Raw genomic sequence first — 23438 nt, 5'->3', positions numbered from 1 at the left:
AGAGTTTTAAAAGCATGACTGTACCTTCCCTGGGCTGTTTCTGAAGAAAGAGCTGCACTGTAAAGAAAACCCCAACCCTTGGCTGTACAAATACATGAGCTGTTTTTCTGTCAATGCTGCTTCTGAAGTCCAGTTCATTGAATTTGCCAGGGCAGTTTTCTGCTGTAAATCTGTAAAGTAAAATAACAGGGGATGAGGGTAAAAGGATGGGGAGAGCACTGAGGGAACTTCAGAGAGGAGCAAGGCTGAAATAATTTGTTGTCAGGGTACAGAGTCTGAGAAGGCTTGAGGCCCTTTCCCTGGAAAAGCTCACTCCGAGCAGTAGCTGGAGCATGGTGTGCCACTCCACCACCTCTCCTCTCCTTCTGCATGTGGAGCAGATGTTCAAACCTCTCAGACTTTGCCCATCTGGTGTCTCACTCAGCACAGGCAGTTTGGAGCAGCAGTGCCAGCCCATGTGAAGTGAGTGCTGTGGCCATTAAACCTATTTCTAGAGTCAGGGCTTATGGTCAAATGCTCTGTAAGCACTGCCCTGTGCTTTGCTTTCTCTTGTGGTAGGGTTGAAGAACCAGCCCAGCCCAGTCTGTGCCAGGCAGTTTTTGGTAGGTGACCTGTGTGCGAGTAGCAGAAAGCTGCACACGTTTATTTCTGCTAGACAAGCCACTGTCCCTGCTGTGCCACCCTGCCTGGAGCTGGGAAGGGAAAGACAGGAGACAGGTGGCAGCAGCATTGAAAAACCTGGCAGGCTCTGTGCCCCATGGGACCTGGCACCCCTTGGGCAGTGCCATAATGGTCAGGTTCTTGTGCCTGTGTGGTATCTGCAAACACAGGGATGATGTCAAAACTCGGCCCAGAACCAAAGCTGTGTGCCAGCTGCCCTGTAGTGATGGGAGATCACCATTCCCACTTAGTTTTCTGTCACTTCAGGTCTCTGTTCCAGCTAACAATTTTCCAGGCCATGTGGACATGATCAGTGGTGACATGATCAAAGTCTGTCATGAAACACTAAAATCTAGAGGGATATGGGTAAGAGAAAACACAGAGTTGCTTGAACATTACTCAAAATATTTTAATGTACATGCTGTAGCCACATTAAAGAAGAGGAAAAAACATCTTACAGAGATGAAAGATGCCAAAGGATGTGATTTCATCATGCCAGAAGCTTTATGTTTCAAAGTGACTGAAGCCAGTAGCAGCAAAATGCTCTTTTTCTGGCGTATGAAAACCAGATCAAGAGGCATGGAAAGGGAAGAGCAAACATGTATTTAACTGATAGATTAGGCTGTTCTGATCCATCAGGTAAAGATGCAGTCCCATGTTTTTTAGGGTTTTAAACAGGTATAAATTTGGTATAAAGAGTACTTTAAACAGTTTTACTCATATATACTTAGTGGGCTGGAACAACTGTGCTATGTTGGGTAGATAGTAAGGTATTTACAGAGAATGATGACTGATGGAGAACATGTCAATATGCATGAAACCCCTATCAGATACAGTGGGTTTGAGTCACACCAGTGAATGTCAGCCAAGGCAAGTGTGGTACCCAGCTCTGTCACAAGGTGTAAGTTGCAAGTTGAGCAGCCTGTGACGGCACTGTCTGTGCTCACAGGGGTACCCTGCACTGAGCCCAGCTCCACCTCAGCCCTGCCTGCCTCTGGGTGGGACCAAGGGCACTACACCCCTGCCAAAACCAGCCTCTCAGATCTCCCCCATTTCTCTCAAACCCTTAAAGAAAATAAGGACAAGATTCAGCTGATGGAGCAATAGTCCTGAGTGCCACTGGCCACAAACAGATCTTGACTACTTTCCAAACCACTTATTACAATCAGTGGATATTTTGATAATAGAGGTTAAGCCCAATCTAGGGAAGATCCACAAGGATAGCTGGCTTCTACGCTGACAATAACAGGAGTTTAGACAAGGGCCATGTGTGGACATTACTACCCAGTTGTCCCTTTGCCAGTATTGCTGGCAAAGCTCCATTCCTTAATCACTGACAGATTTGTCTCCCTCACCAGACTCAGAAGTGTCAATAGAAGGGAACAGCTGCTTGCCTGGAGACAAGGACTTACTATTAGCAGTTGTACTCAGTTTAGCAAAACTGTCTCTTGATTCCACTGTCACCCAGTTAAACCCCCTTCTTCTCAGTGGGTTTCTCACCAATTTTCCAATAGGGCATCACTCCCAGATGCTGTCATAAGTCAGGCCTGAGGACAACTAAAGTCAGAACACTGCCCATAGTAATACCTAATGCCACTGGAGGATCCCATGCCATACATGCTGAACAGCCTCTGCTACTCCATACTTTTCAAAAGCCAGTGAGATACAGGAGGATGAAAGTAACATAGGGAAAGTTGCATGACAGCAAAATACTGTACAGCAAAAAAATGAAAGCTAGTATCTTCTGCATTGTCCCTAACTAGTAGAAACAAGGTAGTGTGACAACTACTTTGGAGAAAAGATGGCTGTAAACAGCAAAGGGAAATGGAGTAGACATCCTTAGAAGAAATAAAAAGGAAGAAAACATAGGCATAAGTGACCAGAATGACTTTGGAACACAGGGCTTGTTATCCCTGCCTTGCAGAAAACCTCTTATGGGAGCAAGCTGCCTGGCAGGAAGTGACAGCCTGCCCTGCCAGCCCATGGGATTTCTCAGTAGCCTCCCTCAGGACTGCCCACTTGCAAGGGAGTTCACTCAGCACCCTACATAGGGGAGCTGCACATACTAGGACCCTCTTTTCTCTTCCCAGGTTCAGTGAAACCATATTACCCTTCCACCAGTGAGCTTTAGGGGGACTCCTTTCCAAGTGAGGGTTTTACCAGTGCAGATGGAACTGGGCCAAAAAAACACGAAGGGAGGATATCAAACTCTCTCCCCTGGTGAAGCAGTTGCAGAGCAGCAAAGGCTGTCACAGACCCTGCCAGAAGGGACATGAATGAGCACTGCTACGCTGTCAGCATGGTCCTTTGTGCAGAGCCCAGTTCATTAGAGAGAGTCAGACTAAAGTATCTGAACCTGCAGCTATTTCAGACACATGCAGGGTGCACTGCAATGGCCAGGTACCTGACACTGCTTAGCTGTCGTCCAACTGTTTGCACAGACTGTGAAAGAACAAGAATTTTGAGAAACCCAGACATCCATCCACACATTTAATCAGCTACTAAGGTAGCAAGTTAGAGCAGGGTACCCTATAAATATTTTTTAAGCTCTTAAAAAGGAAAAAAATTAATCTCTTCTACTTCAAGTACAATGCCTTCTTAACGCACGATGTGCAGGAAGAGACAATGTGTCAAGACCTACAGGTACCAAACACAACAGACGTTCTGAGCATGACTTGTAAGAAGCCCACTCTCAGTACAAAAAAGTACCAAGTGCTGGACCAAATCTCTCCCCAAGAAAAAGGTGACAGTGTTCTATTTACAAGAAAATACTGCTTCAGTTAAAAATGCTAAAAAACATTCTCTTGAGTTCATATAAAAATAATTATGTCTATGTATGCACACACATATTTACATACATTTATGGCTTTCAGTGCTTCAACTTTCTCCAATAAATGCAGAAATATAAATACTCCATTACTGCTTTTTCTCCTCAGGTTTTTCAGCCTCTGCTTCTGCAACTGATAAGCTGCCACTACCATATTTTTTCACTCGGGTTTCTACTCTGGCAAGTCTCTGTTTCACCTTTTGTTGAGATGCAGTGTATTCTGCCATGAGCCTCGCAAACCTAGTCTGCAGTGTATCCAGAGCTACTTCAAGTCGTCCTATTTTTTCTTCCAAGTCTTTTGGGTCAGCTCCCGCTTTTGCTGCCTCCTCATCTATTAAATTGTCTTTCATCAGAATTTGACGTCCTTTCTCTTCCAGAGCCTTTTTGGCTTCTGGATATTCTGTGAGAGCTTCCATTAAATCATCCTTAGACAAGCAGAACAAATCAGAATAACCAATACTCCTAATGTTGGCTGTCCTCCTGTTGCCAGATTTGCTACCTTTGATGTTTAGGATGCTGATTTCACCAAAGTAGCTGCCATCGCTTAGGACTACAAATTGGGTTATGCCATCATCTGCCACCACAGCCAATTTTCCCTCTTTAATAATGTACATTTCTCTTCCAATATCTCCTTTTTTGCAAATGTAGTCACCAGGACTGAAGACTGTAGGTTTCAGTTTCAGCACCAGCTCAATGAGAAGTCCAGCTTCACAATCCTGGAATATACGCACTTTCCTCAGCGTGTCCAAATGAACATTGATGGCAATTTCAGCCTTCAACTTGTCAGGCAGATTTTTGAGAACTTCCTTCTCATCTACTGTTTTCTTGTTGGTCCAGAGGTAATCAAACCACTTAATAACCCTGGCTTCCAAATCCTTAGTCACTTTTCGGAATTGCATGTACTGTTTAATGGAATCCACTTTGGCCTGGAACTCTGCCCTGGAAGCATTCATGTTGGAAATCATGGAGCCGACATTACCAACAATGGTGGCAAAGATGAGCACGCCCACCAGGAAGTCGATGACGACAAAGAGATACTCCTCGTCCTTCACTGGGGGTGGTGTTTCTCCGATGGTCGTCAGCGTGAGCGTCGACCAGTACAGACTGTAAATGTACTTCCTGGACAGGCGCGCATACTCCGGAACGGACACGTTGGGATACACCCAGGTGTCGGTTCCAAACCCGATCACCTTCGATATCGCGAAGTATATGCACGCGTTCCAGTGGATGATGATAAGAATGTATAACACCAGATTGCCAATACGGAACATGTTTGGATAATTTGTCCTGGTCTCAGTACGGTCAAAAAACTCAAAGAGCCGAGCGATCCTCAGCAAGCGGTTAAATCGGAGCTCGGGGTAGTTCAAACCAAGCTTGAAATATGCCAGGTCTGTTGGCACAAGAGACAGCACATCTAGTTTGAACTGCACAGTTTTGGTGTAATGTTCTCGTAATTTCTTCTCATCCTGAACTAGCAAGCCTTGTTCAAGGAAGCCTTCAGAGAATAAAAAGATTTTCATTGTTAGAATAAAACTACTATCAACAGTAGTGAGTAACTTACATTTCAGGCCTAAGAATGTTAAAATTTGTACTGTTATGCTTACAGATATTGAGGTCATTTAATTGCATATTTAAATATTTTAATCAAGTTTCAAAGCTGATATATAATGACTAAGAACAATGACTCTATTATCACCACAGTGCTCCCGGAGGCTTTCCACTCTTTTCTGCGACAGCTGTATCTTTTTCTTTTAAGTATCTTTGCGAAAAAAGAGGGATATTCAAGTGTCTAATTTTTCATGAATCATTGGCGTGAGTCATAACTAAAGTTAAGCAAGTGTGTATAAAATAGGAGTAGAATATTTTAAAATAAATACCAAGAATAAGTAGGTATAATAGATTGTTGGAAATTTTTCCAAACAATATAGATATCCTTGAGATAAAGAAATGCAGTTACCCCCCTCCCTAAGTCATGTTTTTCCTCTTGTGTACAATGTTAAAACTGACATGATTTTCCGTGGTTTGCACTTTGTGTTTCTAGTGAGAGAACTGCTAAGCAGCCTTTCACACATCAATAGTTCTTCATTCCAAAGACTTTGAAAAGTATTAGATTTTTAAAATTTACAAGTAGATATAAACTGCAGTGAGAGACCTTTGCTGCAGACAGCCACAGTGCTCTTTTGTGCCTCTGAGGGCATTAAAAATGTTCCACAAGGAACAACTTACGCACTGCAAAATATTTGCTGCAATTGCAATGGAAATATCCAACTGTCAGCCCCCTGGGCCACTCAGGAGAAAATGTCCACTGAGAAAAAACCAAAACATTCCCGGTGTATCACAGATTATCACATTTTACTCACCCCTTAGCAATCTACAAGGCTCCTATAGCTTTCTCAGGGAAGCCTCTGCTGAGGAACGCCAAGCTGCATTTCTTTGTGCCCTACAGAGCATGGTATTTCTGGAATGTGTGGTTCATCTGTAAATGCCACATCTATTTGTGTGTATCTGGCTTTGGATCTGCAAACTGACACGACTACAAATGGAAGTAGTTCCTGTGCCATGCATGTGTTGCCTCCCAGAACACTGCTGATAAAGCTGGTCAAATATGCCCTTTAGTTGTACAACTAAACAGAAAAGCTGGCCAGACTGATCAATTTCTGATACACACTTATGAAAAATAACTTTGAAAACATCTTCCTCCTGAAAGGAGATAAAATCTCTTGGCTTTTTGTTCCCTTATGGAACTAAAGTCTTACAGTAAAATCTTTTGAAAGCATTAGAGCACAGGGTATGCTAAACACAACCAGCTGCTGAGACATGAATCTTTTCTGTTTCATGGTGCACAGTCACCAAATAGGTGAAATGCAGTCCAACTGGCCCTGCAGCTAGACAGAAATGCACCATGGAGAAGCTGCTGATAGAGTAGTCATGGGGCTACCCAGATCTCAGTTCAAAGGCACACCCTGTCCTCAGATAGCAGAAAGTCTCACTCTTCTCCACAGGCTTCCAGGACCTCTGCCTCAGGACAGATGGACCTTGCGGACTCACATGAAAAGGCAGCAGGCAAAGGCAGAGCCAGGAGGAACTGTTAAGGGAGTTGAAAAAGATTCTGCCACCTAAAAGAAGCGACTTCTTTCTTGGAGTGCCTGGAACTACAGCAGACACCTGCACTGAAGCATTCGGGAGACAGCTCCAGCAATTCTGCAGCTGCAAGCCAGGCCTGAAAATTCAAATTCCAGTCAGGCTTTAACAGCCATATAATCATTATCAGGACAGCCCATGGAAATTTATAACTTGCTTTGCCTGGACATGCCTAATTTCTGCTGTGTTCTTTCCCATTACATTAACAGATGTAACTGCAGAAGGTAAATTTAGTTGGCACAGCTGACATTTCAACTACACAAAGAGGATGAACACCCTTCCCCATCCTGCCCCAAATACAGCACTCTTGTGATTTCAGCTGGTACCTGAAACTGATTTTCCTGTTGAACAAGGTACTTGCTAAGTTTAAGAATTTGGCTTGCCATGGGTTGTGTGCTTCCCACATGACAGCATTTTTAGCCCATCTTGTAATTATGTTTACAACTTGTCACAGGCCATAATTAACATCAAGCTGTCAGCACAACTTTTAATAAATAAATAGATAAAAATGGGTAAGATGTTAAAATGAAAGATCTAAAATTACTCTCATTTTTAAATCAGTGTTGTTTTGGACCCTTTCAAGGGACTTTTTGAAGCTGTGTCTGTACCAGTGAAGAGAATGAGACAGGAGATATTTTCTGGCCCAAGACCAGCTACTATGACAACTTCTATTCACTTGTAAGTTCTTCCAGGCCCCTCCAAAAACACCACCATGAACAACACCCAACCTCTGCTGTCCTCCTAGCTGTCCCCACACACTGGGTGCTCTCTGGCATGGGCCAAAGTGCAAGCACCAAAGTGTATCAAGGACTGTTCAGTAACTTGGTGACACAGATCTGTATGTCATTGCTTAGGCCCATACTATGACCTTGCTCAGTTTAAAACAGATACCACTTTAAGGTTGGAATCTCAGCCTGCCTGGATTACAGAACCAGGGAACAAGAAGCTGAAGAGAACCACTTCACACATAGCATGGCACAGCCCTCACAGATCCTCTGGGCTCACATTTCCTCCAGGAAGGCAGGGCCTAAGCAGAGGTTCCTAGGTTAACCCTATCCCATCACCAGGCAGTGCAAAACCCTGCCAGGACCTTGTAGAGGCTGCAGGAAGCACAGATGGTGGCAGAGGGGTCACACTGCCATTCCAGGCACAGGACCACAGACTGAAGGCTGAGACGGGTGCCAGGTCTAGCACTTGACCAACTCAATAACCACTTCTGACCAGGATGCTGCACAGCTTGGTTAAGAAAACAGCACTTGTGGGGTGCATTTGGTTTCCTGCCCCAAGTGCCCTATTGTCCCTTCCCCACACAGCCTGTTCCAGTGGCTATGCACTCAGCATCTGGTATGCCTATTACTGACAGAACTGAATTTAGAGACAAGCGAAGAGCAAGTGTTGGAATGTATGGCCTTAAAAAATCCAAGCTGATCAGATGTTTCATCTTCCGAAAACCCCCACTGTTGTACTCTGACAGGCTATTACAGTGGTCATACCCCACAGGGGAATTTTTGTTTCCATCCTTTATATATATGTAGTATTTGAAACACTGTAAAATCCCAGAAAGACTCACCTGTTCTGAACCTGACAAACATGTCAATAACATAGATAATATCAGAGAGATAATCCAAGAACAGCCACATTTTAACATGGTCCATTTGTAGCTCATCAAAGCAGGCTCTAAAGAAAGAAAGTTTAAAAAAAAATAAATTAGGCCAACTGCATAAGCAGAGTACTTGCATTACATGCTCTAGCAGCATGTTAATGCACATTTCTGGAACAGAAATATTACAGCATATCTCCATGTCCAGACATCTGCACACTAGAGCTATGTCCAAACAGACACCAGGATCTTTCAGAATTCAAACGTGTTCTGGACAGGAATAAAACTCAAACACATAAATGACACATGAGTGCACTTATGGAGGATTACACATATCCCTACAATTGAAAGTGCATCAGATTTCACAGGATACACATCTCCATGAAGATAATTCCCAAATAAAAGATCTGTTTCTCAGTGGCAAGCCATCCTCATCTCTCCCTACCATCTTACACAGTGTAAGGAAATAATTTCTACAGCTCTCCATCACTTTCACTGAAACTGATTTCTACGTTCTACCATGGAAAATAAATACTTGAGTTCTTCCTGCCCTTTGAGCATCCAAAAGATGCATTATATGAATTTAAGAGGTTCCACTACTGCCCACATGCCTTCTTTCTGCTCTCTCCTGGGTGGTGGGAAGCCCTCATCCCAGGCAGTGCTTAGGGATGCAGTGGCCAGGACACAGCTCAGCTGCCAGCCGGCAGGTGGCACACAAAGGCCACACCAGCCCTCATGAGGACACACTGCAAGTTACATCCACCTGCTTTTAGACAAAAAGGAAAAGAAAAAAAAAAAGAAACACTGGCAATCTATTCCCAGTGGTACAAATATCATACATCCCTAAGGGCGTATGAACTGTAAACCTTCTAGGTAAGTCACTCAAAAGATACTGCAGGGAGATAAGAGGGTGATTTACATAGGAAACATAATGATTGAAATGTGAAATTGTTATTAACTTAAATCCATACCTGCACACTAGCATACACCAGTTATAGAACACGGGTGCTGCAATTACAGTCAGCCAGTTGTAGTACAGATTGCTTGAAGGATCTATCACAAAGACCTCCTTTTTCTGCCTGGAAAGTAAAATATGCAGATTTGCATTGGAAATGTAAGCAAGCAACCTGCTGGATTTCCCTCTTCTTGAGGCTGCTCATTTCACCATGAACTCACAGCTGCCTGAGAAGAGAAAGAATCCATGCAGACAGTGCAGATGAGATACCAGGCATCCCATCGGACAAGCTCTATTTCTTTGTTGACCCAACTTTGGAAAAAGTAAGTTAAGAGTGGAAAGGAAAACACAGACATTCCTATCTCCCAGGCTGAAACCCACAGCATTCTGTATTAAGCCCCACACTGAAAAAAAAAATTTACTTGTTAAATGTTTCTTATTATCGCTCCAATTAGAAGGTTACCTTTCTTTGCTAGAGGAAGAGCCTTCCTTTGCAGGCTAATTATTGATTTTTAGCAAATTCTATTATGGAAATGACTGTATAAGCATGCATTTGAACAAGTAAAACATGTCTGTACAAGTAAGAAACTCTGTGTGCATATGCACATACAGTGTGTGTGACTAGAGCTGAAACATGGCAAATTTCACACATCCACATTCCTGGCTCCTTAGGCCTCACAACAAGGAAGTGATGCTAAAGGAAGCTAAAGGCCTGAAATGCAAAGATTTGAAGAACAGCATGGCTAATGGCACAGGGTATGCTCAGAAATGCCCACCTCCAGCATGAGAAAGGTTGATATGGAATAGAGAGCAATTGGGTTTGTAATTAGAGGAAATATACATCAGTGGATTTGAGGTCCACAGCTGCAAAGTTATTTCAACAGTAAAACTGATCTGTGGACTGTATAATAGTGTGCAGAATATGTGACCAGGCAATGCTTGAATATGTATTTGTGGGACTTTTCCTAATCTCAAAGAAAGCAAATATATTAAAATGTAATGATAATTTATTTCAAATCTGTGTGTATTTCTGGCATTGCCATTGCTGTCAGCTGAATATCCAGGCAATGTGAGTAAAGGAAGCAGCTTTAATCTGAAAAGTATTTACTTTACCATCTTCATTACTGGTTTTAAACCATTTTTTCTAAAAGCTGGTCACCACCTCAAAACTGGTGACCATGAGATATTGTCATTATATGTCAGAGTAGACATTAAAACACTAATTTTCTTTGACAAGATGTTTTAAAACACTCTAGGCTACTGCAAAGTTCACACTTTCACTACCTAGTAATTAAAGCCAAAAGAGAGTGCTTAGAAAAAGGCTTTGTAACTGGAAAAAAAAATTAAAAGCTTTCATTAATAAAGATCTTGAGATCAATCAGATTCCATTTGGAATGCCCTCATGTCTATATAGCATGTGCCACCATATACATACATATAAACCTACAGTATATTACTGTAACATATTCTTCAACTGTGAAATGCATTCAAGGGCATTCTCTTTTTGTCTGCCATCATTGTTACTTTTAATCACTGGTAATAATAAATTGTGCTATATTTGGGTCAGCTTTAGGGAAACAAAGCAAGAAAAAGATCCATTTCTGTCAAAAGCATTCAAATTACCTCATTTTGTTGGAGAAATACACCATCCCCTGACCAAAAGAAGCAAATTTTAGTGATCATGAGCAAGGAACTGCACCATACTAAGTAATTAAATAACTAGTCAGTGAAATAAGTAAACTTATTAGCAAACCTTTAATTTTCTTCATGTAAGATATTTCTACATGGTAAGATGAACCAGACTTTTGGTTCATTTGCTCTGAATCTTTATGGAAATTCTGGAACAATGAAAAAAAAGTCTGTGCAGCTCTGCAAAGCAGGCTGCTGTCCTAAAGTGTTGTCATAATTGAAAAGTGATCTTCAACTCAAAGTGACCAGAGGTAGCTCAATTCCCTTTTACTGACATAGGAAGGTGATTCTGGAAGACCTAAACACAGGTCTTCAAGACACAACAACTTTGCTGAGCAGGTGAATACTTCTCAAAGGGGAAAATGTATTAAAGATTTGACAGGCTAAGAATCTGCAGTCTACAGAACAACTGTACAAGTGTTACAATGAAATGCTATACCATGTTTTGTAGTGTAGGAGACATGTTACAATCACACATTCATTCTTTATACTTACTCTTCCTTTTTTTTATCATCTTTTTTGTCATCTTTTTTGTCATCTTTCTTTTCCTCTTTCTTTTCCTCTTTCTTTTCCTCTTTTTTCTCCTCTTTAACCTCTTTCTTTTCTTCCTTTTTGCTGTACAACATAATACAAGGCTTAGCAGTATTACCAATACTGAGTAGTTAAGGGAGAGGGTGGAGGTTTGGGAAACTATTCTAAACTCTGGACAGAGTAGGGTAGGGATCCAACTGGAAAAAAGGGTTCTCAGGCTGAGACCTCTCACCCTGACACCACCACACTATCACATCAGGTAACCAGCTGGCTGATTCTCTGCATTAGTCACCCATACCTTCTTGACCTTTTCAGACATCAGTGTACCAGGCTGATTTTAAGTAAATGCTTCCAGTTTGATTGACTCTTAAGAACCTAGACACTTAAAAAGAAACCTATCAAATGATGACAGAATGTGAAATGGCTTAACAAACTGTCAACGTTCTTTGCACAGCCAAAACCTCAACATGACTGTCTGAAGCTTTCATAGTAATTATAAAAAATGAGGATGAATCTCCACTCATTGTTCTTTAAAAACTAGCAAAATTTTAATTAATTAAAATCTGAATTGCCCCATTCTTCGGTTTGTCTGAACAGAAGAATCTTGAAATACGTTCACTTAGGCAGACAGGCCCACAAACACTTTTCAAACCTACAGGAAGTTAACATCTTTCTCAAAATTCTGACAATACTTAATCTTAAAGCTAGATTTGCTACATGCCTTGATCAAGAATAATATAATGTGTTGTGAAGAATGGTGCTCACTTGCACAAGCAGAAAATCCATCATCTGAGATCTCCTTCTTTTTTATTTGAACATTTCTAGTCCTTGAAGCAGAAAATGTCCCCCTCAGACAGAAAAGCCTAAGAGTGTTCCTTACACCACAGTGTGTAGGTAACAACACTCCCCACACATAACGTCTGCTTTGAATGAAAGCCATGGATTCCTGCTCCCATGGGAGCTCTGCTTTCTCCTCTGAACTGCCAAGACTGGGTCTGAGTCTCCCTTCGCACTGGTGTCAAGAAAGGACAAATGAGTTTAATGACAGCAACATCCCACAGCAAGGACAGAGTATGTAATAGTGCTGCTTACAGGACTTGTGCTTCCTGTGCACACCTGCTCATATTGCTCAGGCCAGAAAGGGCTGTGCTGTGAATGGCAATCACATCTGGGAAAGTGCTTGATACAGGGAGAAAGAAGCGCTCCAAAGGAGATGACAGCCACCAATTTTAAGATAGTAGCAACTTTCACCAATCAGCAATGAGCACCTGTTGCAGTTCCTACACTCAGACATTTCTACAGTGATGCACCACTACAGTGTACTTTGGAAAAGCCAAGACTCATTTGCTAAAAAACACCGAGATCCCACACTCTGCCACATCCGAGGAAATACCTACCAAGCTGACCAACACCACTGACACCTTCAAAATTGCACAGTACAAGGGAGGAGAAATGGAGGAGAAAAAAAAACCTTTGGCTTGACTGATCTTCTATTTCTACTTGCATCTCAAATGCAAGAAAGAGATTTTCATTTACCATGGCTGATTCCTACACAGCAGTGACTGCTTCTCAAGAATTTATTTCTCTGGACTGACTGTCCAGAACTTTACTGCTTCATTTTCCAATCTGCCCCCAAAACTCCTTCCTGTTTAAAAAAATTCAAGATTTCATTTCAGATTACCATGCATGGTGTCTGATCTAAAGGCAAATGCACAGTTGCTATTGTTAGCATTAATGTAGCTCCTCAATACTTCAAATGCCTGGCACTCTTACCAGAATGGAAGAGCTACCAGTAAACAGAATTTTCAAAGGGGAGGGCCACCTGTACATGTGTGGATCTTTTTATGCAGGGAAAAATAGGCTGAGATCGAAAATCAGTCAAAAAGTCTCAGTGGTGGTGAATCTTGGAGGCAGTATTTTGACAATTCCAACTCCCTCCTATGTTTGTGTTTTATTTGTTAAAAAGTGAAAAAAAAAATATTTCACAGATCATCTAATGCCAACACTTATTTTTCTCTGGCCTGAGATCTCCTATGAACTCATCTGTCAACTACAGGTACCTTTCGTAAATGAGTTTCTTCCATTCATGTTGCCTCTGTTTATTTTTCTGTTCTGTGGTAACTCCCAATTTATTATACTCACATCTACCTGCAGTCTGATTGGAAGTCACTCAGAGGAAAATGGTGGCCATAATCAAAGACCTGAAAGCATCATGTGCAGTTCCCCAAGACATGGCACACTTAGGTCTTTAACATAATGAAAAGTCCACATTTCTTTTTCTTCACCAGTAACACTGAGTAAACTGGAATCCAGTAACTAATAAAAGAGCTTGTGTCTGTCCTCTTTGACCCCAGCACAGCAGCATCCATGCTGTTTCTAAGCTGTGTGCAGCTGTAGACTTAGAAATCTACTTCATCAGCCCTTATAAAAACACTGTCATAGTCTTTGAATGACTCAAATATTTGCATTTCTCATCTGTCAAGTACTTTGCAAATCAAGTATGTTTCAGACTGTCGGGCAGGTAGATAGACAGGTCTTGTCTTCATTTAAAAATAATGAAACAGTGAAAGGATGAAACTTTTGCCCAAGGTACCTGAGTCATTGTCAGAAACAGAGTAAGGCAGAAGTATTTCTGTCCTAACCAGTCCTTTGGGCTCCATCTAGCAGGCTCGGCTCCAAGCTTATAGCACTTCTTTTATATCAGTCTAAATAAAAGTCTGCATATTTCTGTCACTGTTCACTGCACACACATTTTCCTTTTGAATAAAAGTTACACAAACCAAACCAAAAAGTTGCTTTAGGAGCAGGAAGATCTCTTGTTCAGCTATGTGCACAAAGGTTTTGCAGCATCATTTAAAAAGTACAGTTTAAACTATTCTATGATAGAATTATCTGGAGGGGAAAAAAAAAAACCAAGAGTTTTCTAGAAGTATTTCTGACACAATCAGAAGATGTACTGATTACTTTTAATTTTTTTGTTTTCGTCTGGAAAGCAATGAAAAGAACCTACTATCATTATGCATGAGAACAGATCTGCTGCTGGATCACTAAAGAACAGATATGTCTTCAGATTGCTGTGGTCTAAGACAAGCAACAAACATTGATGTTGGGTGATTTTAAATTACAGGAGCTCTTCACATTGTTTAATACATTTCTCTTTGGTGTAACACTGTGAAATAGCTTGTCAATTATATAAAATAAACTCAAAAGGACAGCTTCTGTCAGACATTCTGTGGCAACCAGCCTTATTATGGTGCCTCTCACTCTCTCTAAAACAACAGTACCTGCTGAAACTGAAACACACACTTTTAAAAGATGGACATATAAATGGGTTTTGGTGCCCTCATCAGTATCCACTTCTCATTTGACAACCTGAAATTTTTGGGGCACTTGGTTTGCAAAAAGGGACCAGTGTGTTAAAAGAGGAAAACCACTACTAGAAAATTTACACATGAATCTCATTTAAAAACTGAAAAATGAATGCATCAGTTGGTAATGCAGTAAAATCAGCCAGCTGAACTACAGAAGGTAGGGACTATGTAGGTAGTCAAATTCACTCCTCAAGAGGAAGGGGTAACTTCAGACAAAAAGAAGTTCACGGGGAGCACAAAGGATGTTTTTCATACTAAGAAAACTAGACCTTTCTCTGTAATAAAACTATACTCTTAGGAAAGGCTTAACAAGAACTAAGGAGTTTATACTACAAATGTTACTAGGCTGGATAGGGAAAAAGAGAAGGCGCTGGTAGTAGAAAGGTCTTTGGAAGTTAACAGTACTTACTCTTCATTGGTGTTGTTGCTGAAGTTGACATTGAACCTGGCCAAGGGCCAGTGACTGCAAGCAAGTTAAATAAAACACATTAAAGAGTGTAAGTAAAGGCTGCTGGCGTTTCACGCACGTGTTTACCGACATGACAGACGGACTCACGAGCTTCTCACATATGTACTGATAAGATTAGCAAGGTCAATTTTAACTGTTGTGATAAGCCCCTTTGCATAACTGCTTCCAGGCACCAGTTCCTTTCTGTCATGTGCCTGGCATACACATTTGTGACCACATCTGATGTCTGAAGCCTGTTCTTAGGCGTATTAGTGCATGGCAAGACGTACCTCACTATTTTTAGCCCTGTACTCACTGGGCTACTATTTTAAGCTTTCTTCAATCCTTTCAAGTCCTCTTCACAGATGTAGTGTCAAGGCTTGTGGATAAGTAATAAGCATACCTACCCACTGCTGCAGAATTAAGCCTTCATGATCCAACAACTGAGAGTTACTGTCAACCAGCAGCAGCATAAAACTGAGAAGGCAAGGATGGGTGCCCTCAAATTAATTTCAAATAGCCTTATGCAGAGGTTTGTTGGCCCATTATCAATGTTGTTCTCTCTAATTATTTCCCATCTGCAGTTGCTACTGATCCAGGCACCTGAGAAATCAGGCAATAGTCTGGCTAATTCAATAAAATGTGCTCTTGAGATGAATTTCTAAGAAGCAGATCAAGTGAAGATAATAAGGCTGTGCTGGACTACAACAAATCAAAGTAAACTGTGTAATGCACAGACCTTCAAAGGTTTTTGCTTTAATCTGAATTGCTTGCTGAGATTTTGGAAACTAATTACTTGCTTACCTACCAGTCTTTAATTATGAAAAAAATATAGGAGTCTCTGCTTCAAAGCCTAATGCCAAACAGAAAGTCAGCTTTTCTCTTGGTATTTCATTTTCCCATTTTAGCTGGAGTTAAATTTAAAACACCATATATTTATAGAGTAAAAATAATTCATCACGTCAAAGAACAGTAAACACATAAAGGTTTCTCTTTAGTTTTATTGGAAAAAAATTAAGACTGAAACTGCCTTCCATACCAAAGACCACATATGTGTTAATAAGTGAAGTCAGCATCCAAATGATTTTGTCATTTCTGCATCAGAAACTTTCTGTAATGTTATCAGATGGACTTCTGAGTAGATATAACAAAGCAATTACACATTTTGCACTAGTGCTTCTTTAGAATTTCCTAACACTTGCAGATAATGCACATTAAGATCCTGAAAAGCCAAAAGTAGAAATATCTTAGATTCTTGAAACAGAAATTGCATTCTCCTCAGCAGAGAGCAGTTTAGAATATCAAGTTGCGTATGATAAAATTCCAGTTCTGAGACATCATTTTGCCTGAAGCAGCATGATCAAAATCCTTTACTTCAAGATCTTGGTCACAGTGTGTTTGAGGAGGAAAGAGAAAGTCCGTTGAAAGTGCAATACTTTAGTTATGTGACGATTCCTGGGCAGCATTAGATACACTGTTCATCTCCCATGCTAAGCTCCTTACTCTCGTCTTAAAATACAACTTACGTCCTAAGTACCAAGAAAACTGATAACCTCAGTTAGTCATCTTCACTTGAAGCACAAACACGTCTTCTTACCTGTTTGCTGCCCCGGGCCGCTCACGGGCAGCCAGGAAGGAGCGGATGTTGCTTTGCCTGGTGGACACCTCTACGAGCTCTGGGCCCCTGATACGTTCCAGGAAAGAATCAGGCCTTTGGTCTTCATGGTGCGAGTGTCTTGTGGCCCATGACCTTACAGATAAGACAAATCGTGACAGCCTGCATGGAACACACACACAAAATGGACTGAGCCAGACAGAAACATGAGGTGGCTTAAAACATCCCCACAAACACCAGCCCAGGATTTTTCTCCACATCTTCACCTGTAATGAAATTAAACTTGATGGAGTAACTGTGTGAACCCAGTCACTTGCCACAATTTCGTAGATCTCCTTCTGCAGTGGATCAAGAAAATACCTCACACATCAGTTCGTATTCTACTGTATGCCCACTGCAGGAGCAACAGAAAATTCTTGCTGAGTGGGGGCCTTTACATCTCAAAGTGAGATACTCAGTGAAGTCTATCAGAAGCAGTTGTCTTAGATCCTTGGGAATTTCCATTTAAGAGTCATGTTGTGTTACCCTAATATTTAAATTGCTAGGCATTCATGTTTACATTACATCACAAACTTCCCTGTATATTCAGAGCATACATAACTGTAGCTACACACACATGTAATTCAATCTATCTGGAAAAAGAGTAAAGAAATTATAAGCAAAGATTGAAAAGGAAGCTCACAGTATGAATTTATATATTCATGGGAATTATGTTTACACAAAACACACACCTATAATCTTTTCTCATCTAAACTCAACTTCTTGAAGACTTTTGTCATCTACATCTGGTGTCATTATCTGAAAACCAAAAATCTAAGTTTATTCTCCACTATCCAAAATGATGAAGTGTGAACAATACTCTTTAAATTACCCTAGTTTTACAATATTTTTTTCTTTGCTCTTTGAAATACACTGTGCTTAAAGTGACTGTGGTCTGTGTTGCATGGAACAATGGTATCTGAATGCAGAGCCCTGCAGTCTCAGACACAAAGCAGACACAATAAAGTTTTGAAGCTCCAGTTCAGCTTATATTTAAGTCTCAGTAACAAACAACTTAAGACAATGGTTGGCTTCAATTTTGCTGACTAGAGCTCCAAATCTGTTATAAACATAACTGGATTCTAAAAACTGAGAGAAATGCTTGCACTCAGAACACAAAGACTCCCTGTCTCCTCCCTTTCCAGAACCATGTACCAAAAGGAGACAATCATTATGTTTTATTGGATAGGAAACAAACACTGCACCAGCTATCAGCCAGAACCAAACACTTACCCATTTATTTTACAGTCTGGCCTCAATTCATGCATTTCCCTTGCATTCAATGTATTTTCAGACACATTTGTGTAAAAATAATTCATTTTTTTATATTTGAAAAATGTCTTTGGGCTTATTCAGCCTCTCTCAGATTCTAAGACTTTCATTAGCAATAAGTGAGTGATGAATCAAGGTCAAATGCAACTTCTGTTACTTCTTATAGACATTCTTCAGCTGGACTCCATCCATTTTCTTTGGAAAGCAATGGCTCTTCTTTCTTTGCCTCCAAATTGTGACCAGTCTCTTCCAGCAAATTGAACTTAATACTGAAAATTCTGTGAGTTAGTATGTTACCTTGCCATTGCTCCCCTGCCAGTGAAGGAGCTCGCCTGAGATTCAGGTACATGGCCTCCCTCCACAGAAATGACTCCCTGCAGTTCTGAAGATGCATCCTCATGCAGTGAATGGGTTCTGCAAAAACAATTTTTTTTTTTTAAGGAATTCCATGCAGCCTTCACCAAACTTTCCCCCATCTGGCTCTCTCCACCACTGCATCAGGAAACAGTCCAGCAAATTGTCCTCTCCCTAGTAATACAGCATATATTTGATAACCTTACTGGTAAGCCTGTGCTCCTATTCTTCTGGAGCCATCCAATATGAACTGAAGTCAGTGGAGGCTCTGCCATACATTCCAGCAAGCTCAGAAGCTAAAGATGACTTATTAGCACTTAAAAATTATCATTTGAGGAAAAAAAGATTAATTTTTAGCCTTGTCTTCCAGTAATAGAGTTTTGAAATTGATTTCACTGGAAGCTGGACTTTATGAAGGTTCAATCCAGATTTTTTTTTTTAGTATTCCTTGGTTTTCTCTGTGTTTTTCAGTCTTTAGTATTCACTTTTACAAGACTTTTTTACGTCCATTAAGAATTACTTTTTCCCCCCTTTGTAATGGAAACAAGAACTCTCACATGGGTCTGTTAATCTGTATTGCCAGGAAAACACTACCTAAAATGATACTTGCAGTATCTTCATAGGAGCTGGCAACAGCATTTTGAATGCCCACAAAAGGATAATCAACATCTCAATTTTATGTGCACTCACAGCTGAGAAACTAACAAACAAAGAATTAAAACTTTATTATTTCTACCCAAAGAACAATGCTAAAATAGATCATGACAGTCCCAGGATTCTCAACTTGTTAACTGTTTTCTACTTCTCTTCCAATAACAAAACACCATATAGCACTGAAAAAATTTTAGAACCTAGTTTATGTTGCCAGTGCTGAGAATATTGTGATTGACAAAGTCAACATCCTTCTAAGGGATAATGAACAAACTCATGGAACAGACATTCATCACAGATTACCAGGTTCACAGAGCCCACATTCAGCCCAAGAACTCTCTTGAGCTGAATGCTGAGAGAATAGTAGAGTTTGTCCACCTTTTTTAGTATTTCCTAGAGAAACTGCCTACAGACCTGCTGAAGAAAAGATACCTGACTAGTTAGTGTTTTAGACACAACTACCATGGCTGGTTTAAGTATTTTATTCCCGTTTAGCAAGTAATATACATTTTGTGTGATCTTAGAATAAATTCTAATATTGTTAATGGCAGTACCTAAGAAGTATCTAAATTCTCATTATAGCCAATGGCCATCTCAGGGCTTGATTCAGCTGCTTCAGAATAGAGTCTGGTACAATTTGAAAGACTTCAGAATACTTTTTTGGACTTCTCCAGAGCACACAGATCTCTCCTCACATCCACTAGTGCCAGCTAAACGCTTCAAATACTCTACAGTATCTCAAATAGCATTAGATGCCTATTTCAGGCAACTAAATACCTCTCATAATCAAGAGAGCCAAAGGAGCCTGAAGAGTTACTGAATTTGAGGGTAAGCTGAGCAGTTCCCTGGATGCTGCTGACCATCAGTACTACTACATCTCCACTCAGGACAGCAGGAATGTAGGCAACAGCTCACATAAAGACACTGAAATCCAGATGTCTACAGGGCACAGCTGAATCCTACTTTCAGCTTTAGATAGCCAGCCTGTGTCTATAAGTTAATGTGCTGCCTCTCCTATTTGAGCTGTTTCTATACAGAGGCTCGATTTTAAAAATGGAGATTCTTTTGTTATTTTTTGGTGGTTTTTTTTATTTTTGTTTTAACAAAATGAACCAACTTTATAAAACACTACAGAGTAAGAATATGGGCAGATTAATCACTGCAGCATAAATGAGTAGAACATTTTAAAGATCAGTAGCAGCTTTCTGTTAACTGTTGCAGTGAATGCTTTTTCTTGGTAACACCTCATTTCACAGCAGAAAAGTGCTTAAGCACATCCTTAGCATTAAGCATAAATTTAACACCCACTGACTTTATTAAGAACTAAGTAATGTGTTTAATTGCTCTGTTGAACTATAGCAAATAGGAGCTGGAGGAAGGTAAAGGCAAAGAAGAAATGCTGCTACTCTAGCAAATGTGCTTTTTACCCAATATCTATAGTTGCGTATTTTGATGTAAAATTGAAAAAAAACTAAAATCCTGGATGGTGTCTGTCTTTTGGAACAGACATATTCTAAAACAAATATGAATTAAAAAAAAAAAAAAAACCAAACATTTTTAATAGTATTATAAAGATACGGTATATACTTAGCAGCACTCATTTCAAAACTCAAAAAATCTTAAATATGAGATCTCTTACAGAGCAAGACTGTATCTTCCTTCTTACCCATCTACAAAGTCCTGCAATTAATGCTGATAATATCAAACTTTCCTTTAAAAAATGCTTTTTCAAGACCATCACCGTGATGATAAAGTGCAATTCATGTTTCAGTCCCTCTATCTGTCAAAGTCATTGCCTCTGAAATAGCAGATGACCGCAGGGATTTAATTCAACATTTAAACCTTTATAACCCCACTCTCACATCCCAGCCATTAATTCCATTCTGTGAGCTGCCAATCACTGACATCCACTAAATAGGACATTTAAAAAAGGGAAAGGAAGAGGTTCATTTCAATTTGTGTTTTCACTTTTTCTAACACATCACTGTTAATGGAGAGAAAGGGACAGGGCTCTTAAATCTCCCTAAGGAGGCCATGGGGTAGTGCAACAACAGCAAGCACAGCAAGCTTTACTGTGCAGAATGAATCAGATCCACTTTCACTACTGTAGGTACATCTATGTGATGATAGGTATGATGTTAAGCAAAGCAAGAAATAAAAAAGGGCCAATTCAAACAGAGCATCCATAGCAGGGATGCATAGGGACATGCAATCCAAAAATCACCATAATGCAGGGAGTTCCATCAGCCCATCAGGATTCTGGGTGCTCTAGTTTGGGTGTGCATTTGAACAGCAAGAGACAGCCTGACAAGATCCACATAGAGGAGATGGTTGGCCATAATAAACCAAAAGCAGAACATTTTTTCCAGCCTTCAGAGATGCTATGGATCATCAGACATCTTTCTGCAGGCCAAGCAGGCTTTGCCCAGTCTAGAGGAATGACTGGTACTGTGCAATAGGTAAGTGCACAGCTCAGTGGCAGGCTTCAAACAGCCACTTTAAAACCATCAAAACTAGAGAAAGGTGAATGTAAATTTCCTCTTACTACATTTCCTCTGTACAGTGAGACACTCTGTAAATCCAGTACAAAAAAGCTGATACTCTTTATATAGTACAGATTCTCCCTATCACATGAACTAGGCAATTTGCAGAGGCTGCTTTAAAAAAAACAAACATTCCGAAGGGTTCTCACTGCATGGTGCTTGAAGGATCTTTTTCTTCACCAAATCCTACATACCCTGTTGGAAGCACAGACCCTGTGTGGTGACTAGAGAAAGAGGTTTCTCTTTAATGAGTTAGTGTAATTCCCACTAATGTGAAAATGGGCTTTTTTCCTGAGGTGTTACAGCTCCTGGTTCCAAAACTGCAAACCGTGACAACGTCTCTGTGTCTGTCTCCTCTGTACTTTGGATACATGCTGTCAAGTCTGTAAAGTGCACTGGGCCAACAATATCATGACACAATATTCCCATAATTCTTGCTCCCATTCCCAGAGCTACAGGAGTTCCACAAACTATGCAGCAATCTGCGCTCTTGACTGTGATGAAAGGAAAATATTACCTGATATAGCCATTTTCAATCCTTTCAATATCTTCATCAGCAGTTCTGACAGACAGGCTGTGTACACCAGGGTAGGAGTGCTGGGTGTTGATTTTTGCCATTTTGCTTTACATATCAACATCTAAATGACAGCTGAAATGGGAAAAAAATTATGAAGGCTTCAAAAGGAATGTGCTCAGTACTCAAAAATAGTTCTTTATTAAAACAGTGGAACAGCAAAAAGCAATTTCAACCATTTGAAGAACAGCCAGTGATATTTACACACACATATGACATGTGTTTCTTGATTTATTTGCAGTAGACAGAAAAAAAAGTGTTAGCTAAGATTCATCATGACTAAAGAAAAAGTGTTACATGACACCATATTCTTTTAGGCTCTGGGCTTTATGGACTACCTACACTATCATACCTATTATCCATAATGAAACTGCATTTAAAATTTCATTAAAAGAGGTTTAGTGAGAAAGTCAATCAAAAAAAGCCAGCTAATACATGTGCTAGGACAACCCATTCCACTTCATATTGATTCCCCTGTGCTAATTTTATCTATTTTATGATTAAGAATTTTATGCCAAAAATCCATATTAACTAAGCAGATAATTAATGACATTTATCCCTTAGTTTAATGTAGGCCATGTTGTAATTCTATATTTTTAAAACTCTGCACTAAACACACACACTAGGGGGTTTTATTACAATGCTTCAAAACAGTCTCTGTTAAGATATTTAGCAGCTCATCTCCTACAAGTTCTAAAAATTTTGTCTGAATTCCTCTCCAGATTTGATCTTTAATGCCTTTCCAAATTCATATCACATCTACTACTTACAAAACGAGTTTTAAGACTCAAGACAAGTGTCTTACAAATGAAGGACTGAAAGACTTTCAGTGAAAGATTTGAATTTTTAAAAAAGGAAAAAAAAATGGTTTAGAAACTCCATTCAGGAACCTTTTTTGTTTGAAATATGACTAGAATTAAATTCACTCAGGATCAATCAACTCCCTCACACTAGGTCGTGCCCATTTTTCACCTGTAATCCTCTGTCTCACTGACCACACAAGATCCACCTTTGACACAAACGAAATGCAGATCTTTCAGAACTTTGTGACCTGAATTATTCCTGAAGCAAAGCTCACAAGCCATGGTTAGAACATTATGCACCCACTTTTTTGAAAACCAGATACCTGACTTACCCTCCACTCAATTCCCAGACAATTAAAGAAAAT

At 40.2% G+C, this 23438-nt stretch overlaps 1 protein-coding gene across 1 annotated transcript; it reads right to left on the bottom strand.

The window, feature by feature from the left end:
• Positions 1-1059: 1059 nt before the first annotated feature.
• Positions 1060-22314, bottom strand: CNGA3 (cyclic nucleotide gated channel subunit alpha 3). Its single transcript, XM_053936506.1, has 6 exons — positions 22214-22314; positions 18446-18562; positions 16820-16999; positions 9200-9307; positions 8199-8305; positions 1060-4982 (listed from the first exon to the last, which is right to left on the bottom strand). The coding sequence occupies exons 1-6, from the start codon at positions 22312-22314 to the stop codon at positions 3577-3579; spliced, it is 2019 nt and encodes a 672-aa protein (XP_053792481.1). The 3' UTR covers positions 1060-3576.
• Between the last annotated feature and the right edge of the window lie 1124 nt (positions 22315-23438).

The sequence above is a fragment of the Vidua chalybeata genome, chromosome 2 (genome assembly GCF_026979565.1).
Source record: "Vidua chalybeata isolate OUT-0048 chromosome 2, bVidCha1 merged haplotype, whole genome shotgun sequence".
Taxonomy (NCBI): Eukaryota; Metazoa; Chordata; class Aves; order Passeriformes; family Viduidae; genus Vidua; species Vidua chalybeata.
The sequence above is the reverse complement of the archived record's forward strand: the minus strand, read 5'-3'. Positions and strand labels throughout refer to the sequence as shown.

Coding starts and splice junctions, on each gene's coding strand:
- CNGA3 (XM_053936506.1), bottom strand. CDS start 22,314: ATGGCAAAAATCAACACCCAGCACTCCTACCCTGGTGTACACAGCCTG. Junction 17,000..18,445: donor GGCAGGGGAGCAATGGCAAG/GTAACATACTAA, acceptor TGTTCCATGCAG/GCTGTCACGATTTGTCTTAT. Junction 8,306..9,199: donor TGGTGTATGCTAGTGTGCAG/GTATGGATTTAA, acceptor TTCTTTCTTTAG/AGCCTGCTTTGATGAGCTAC.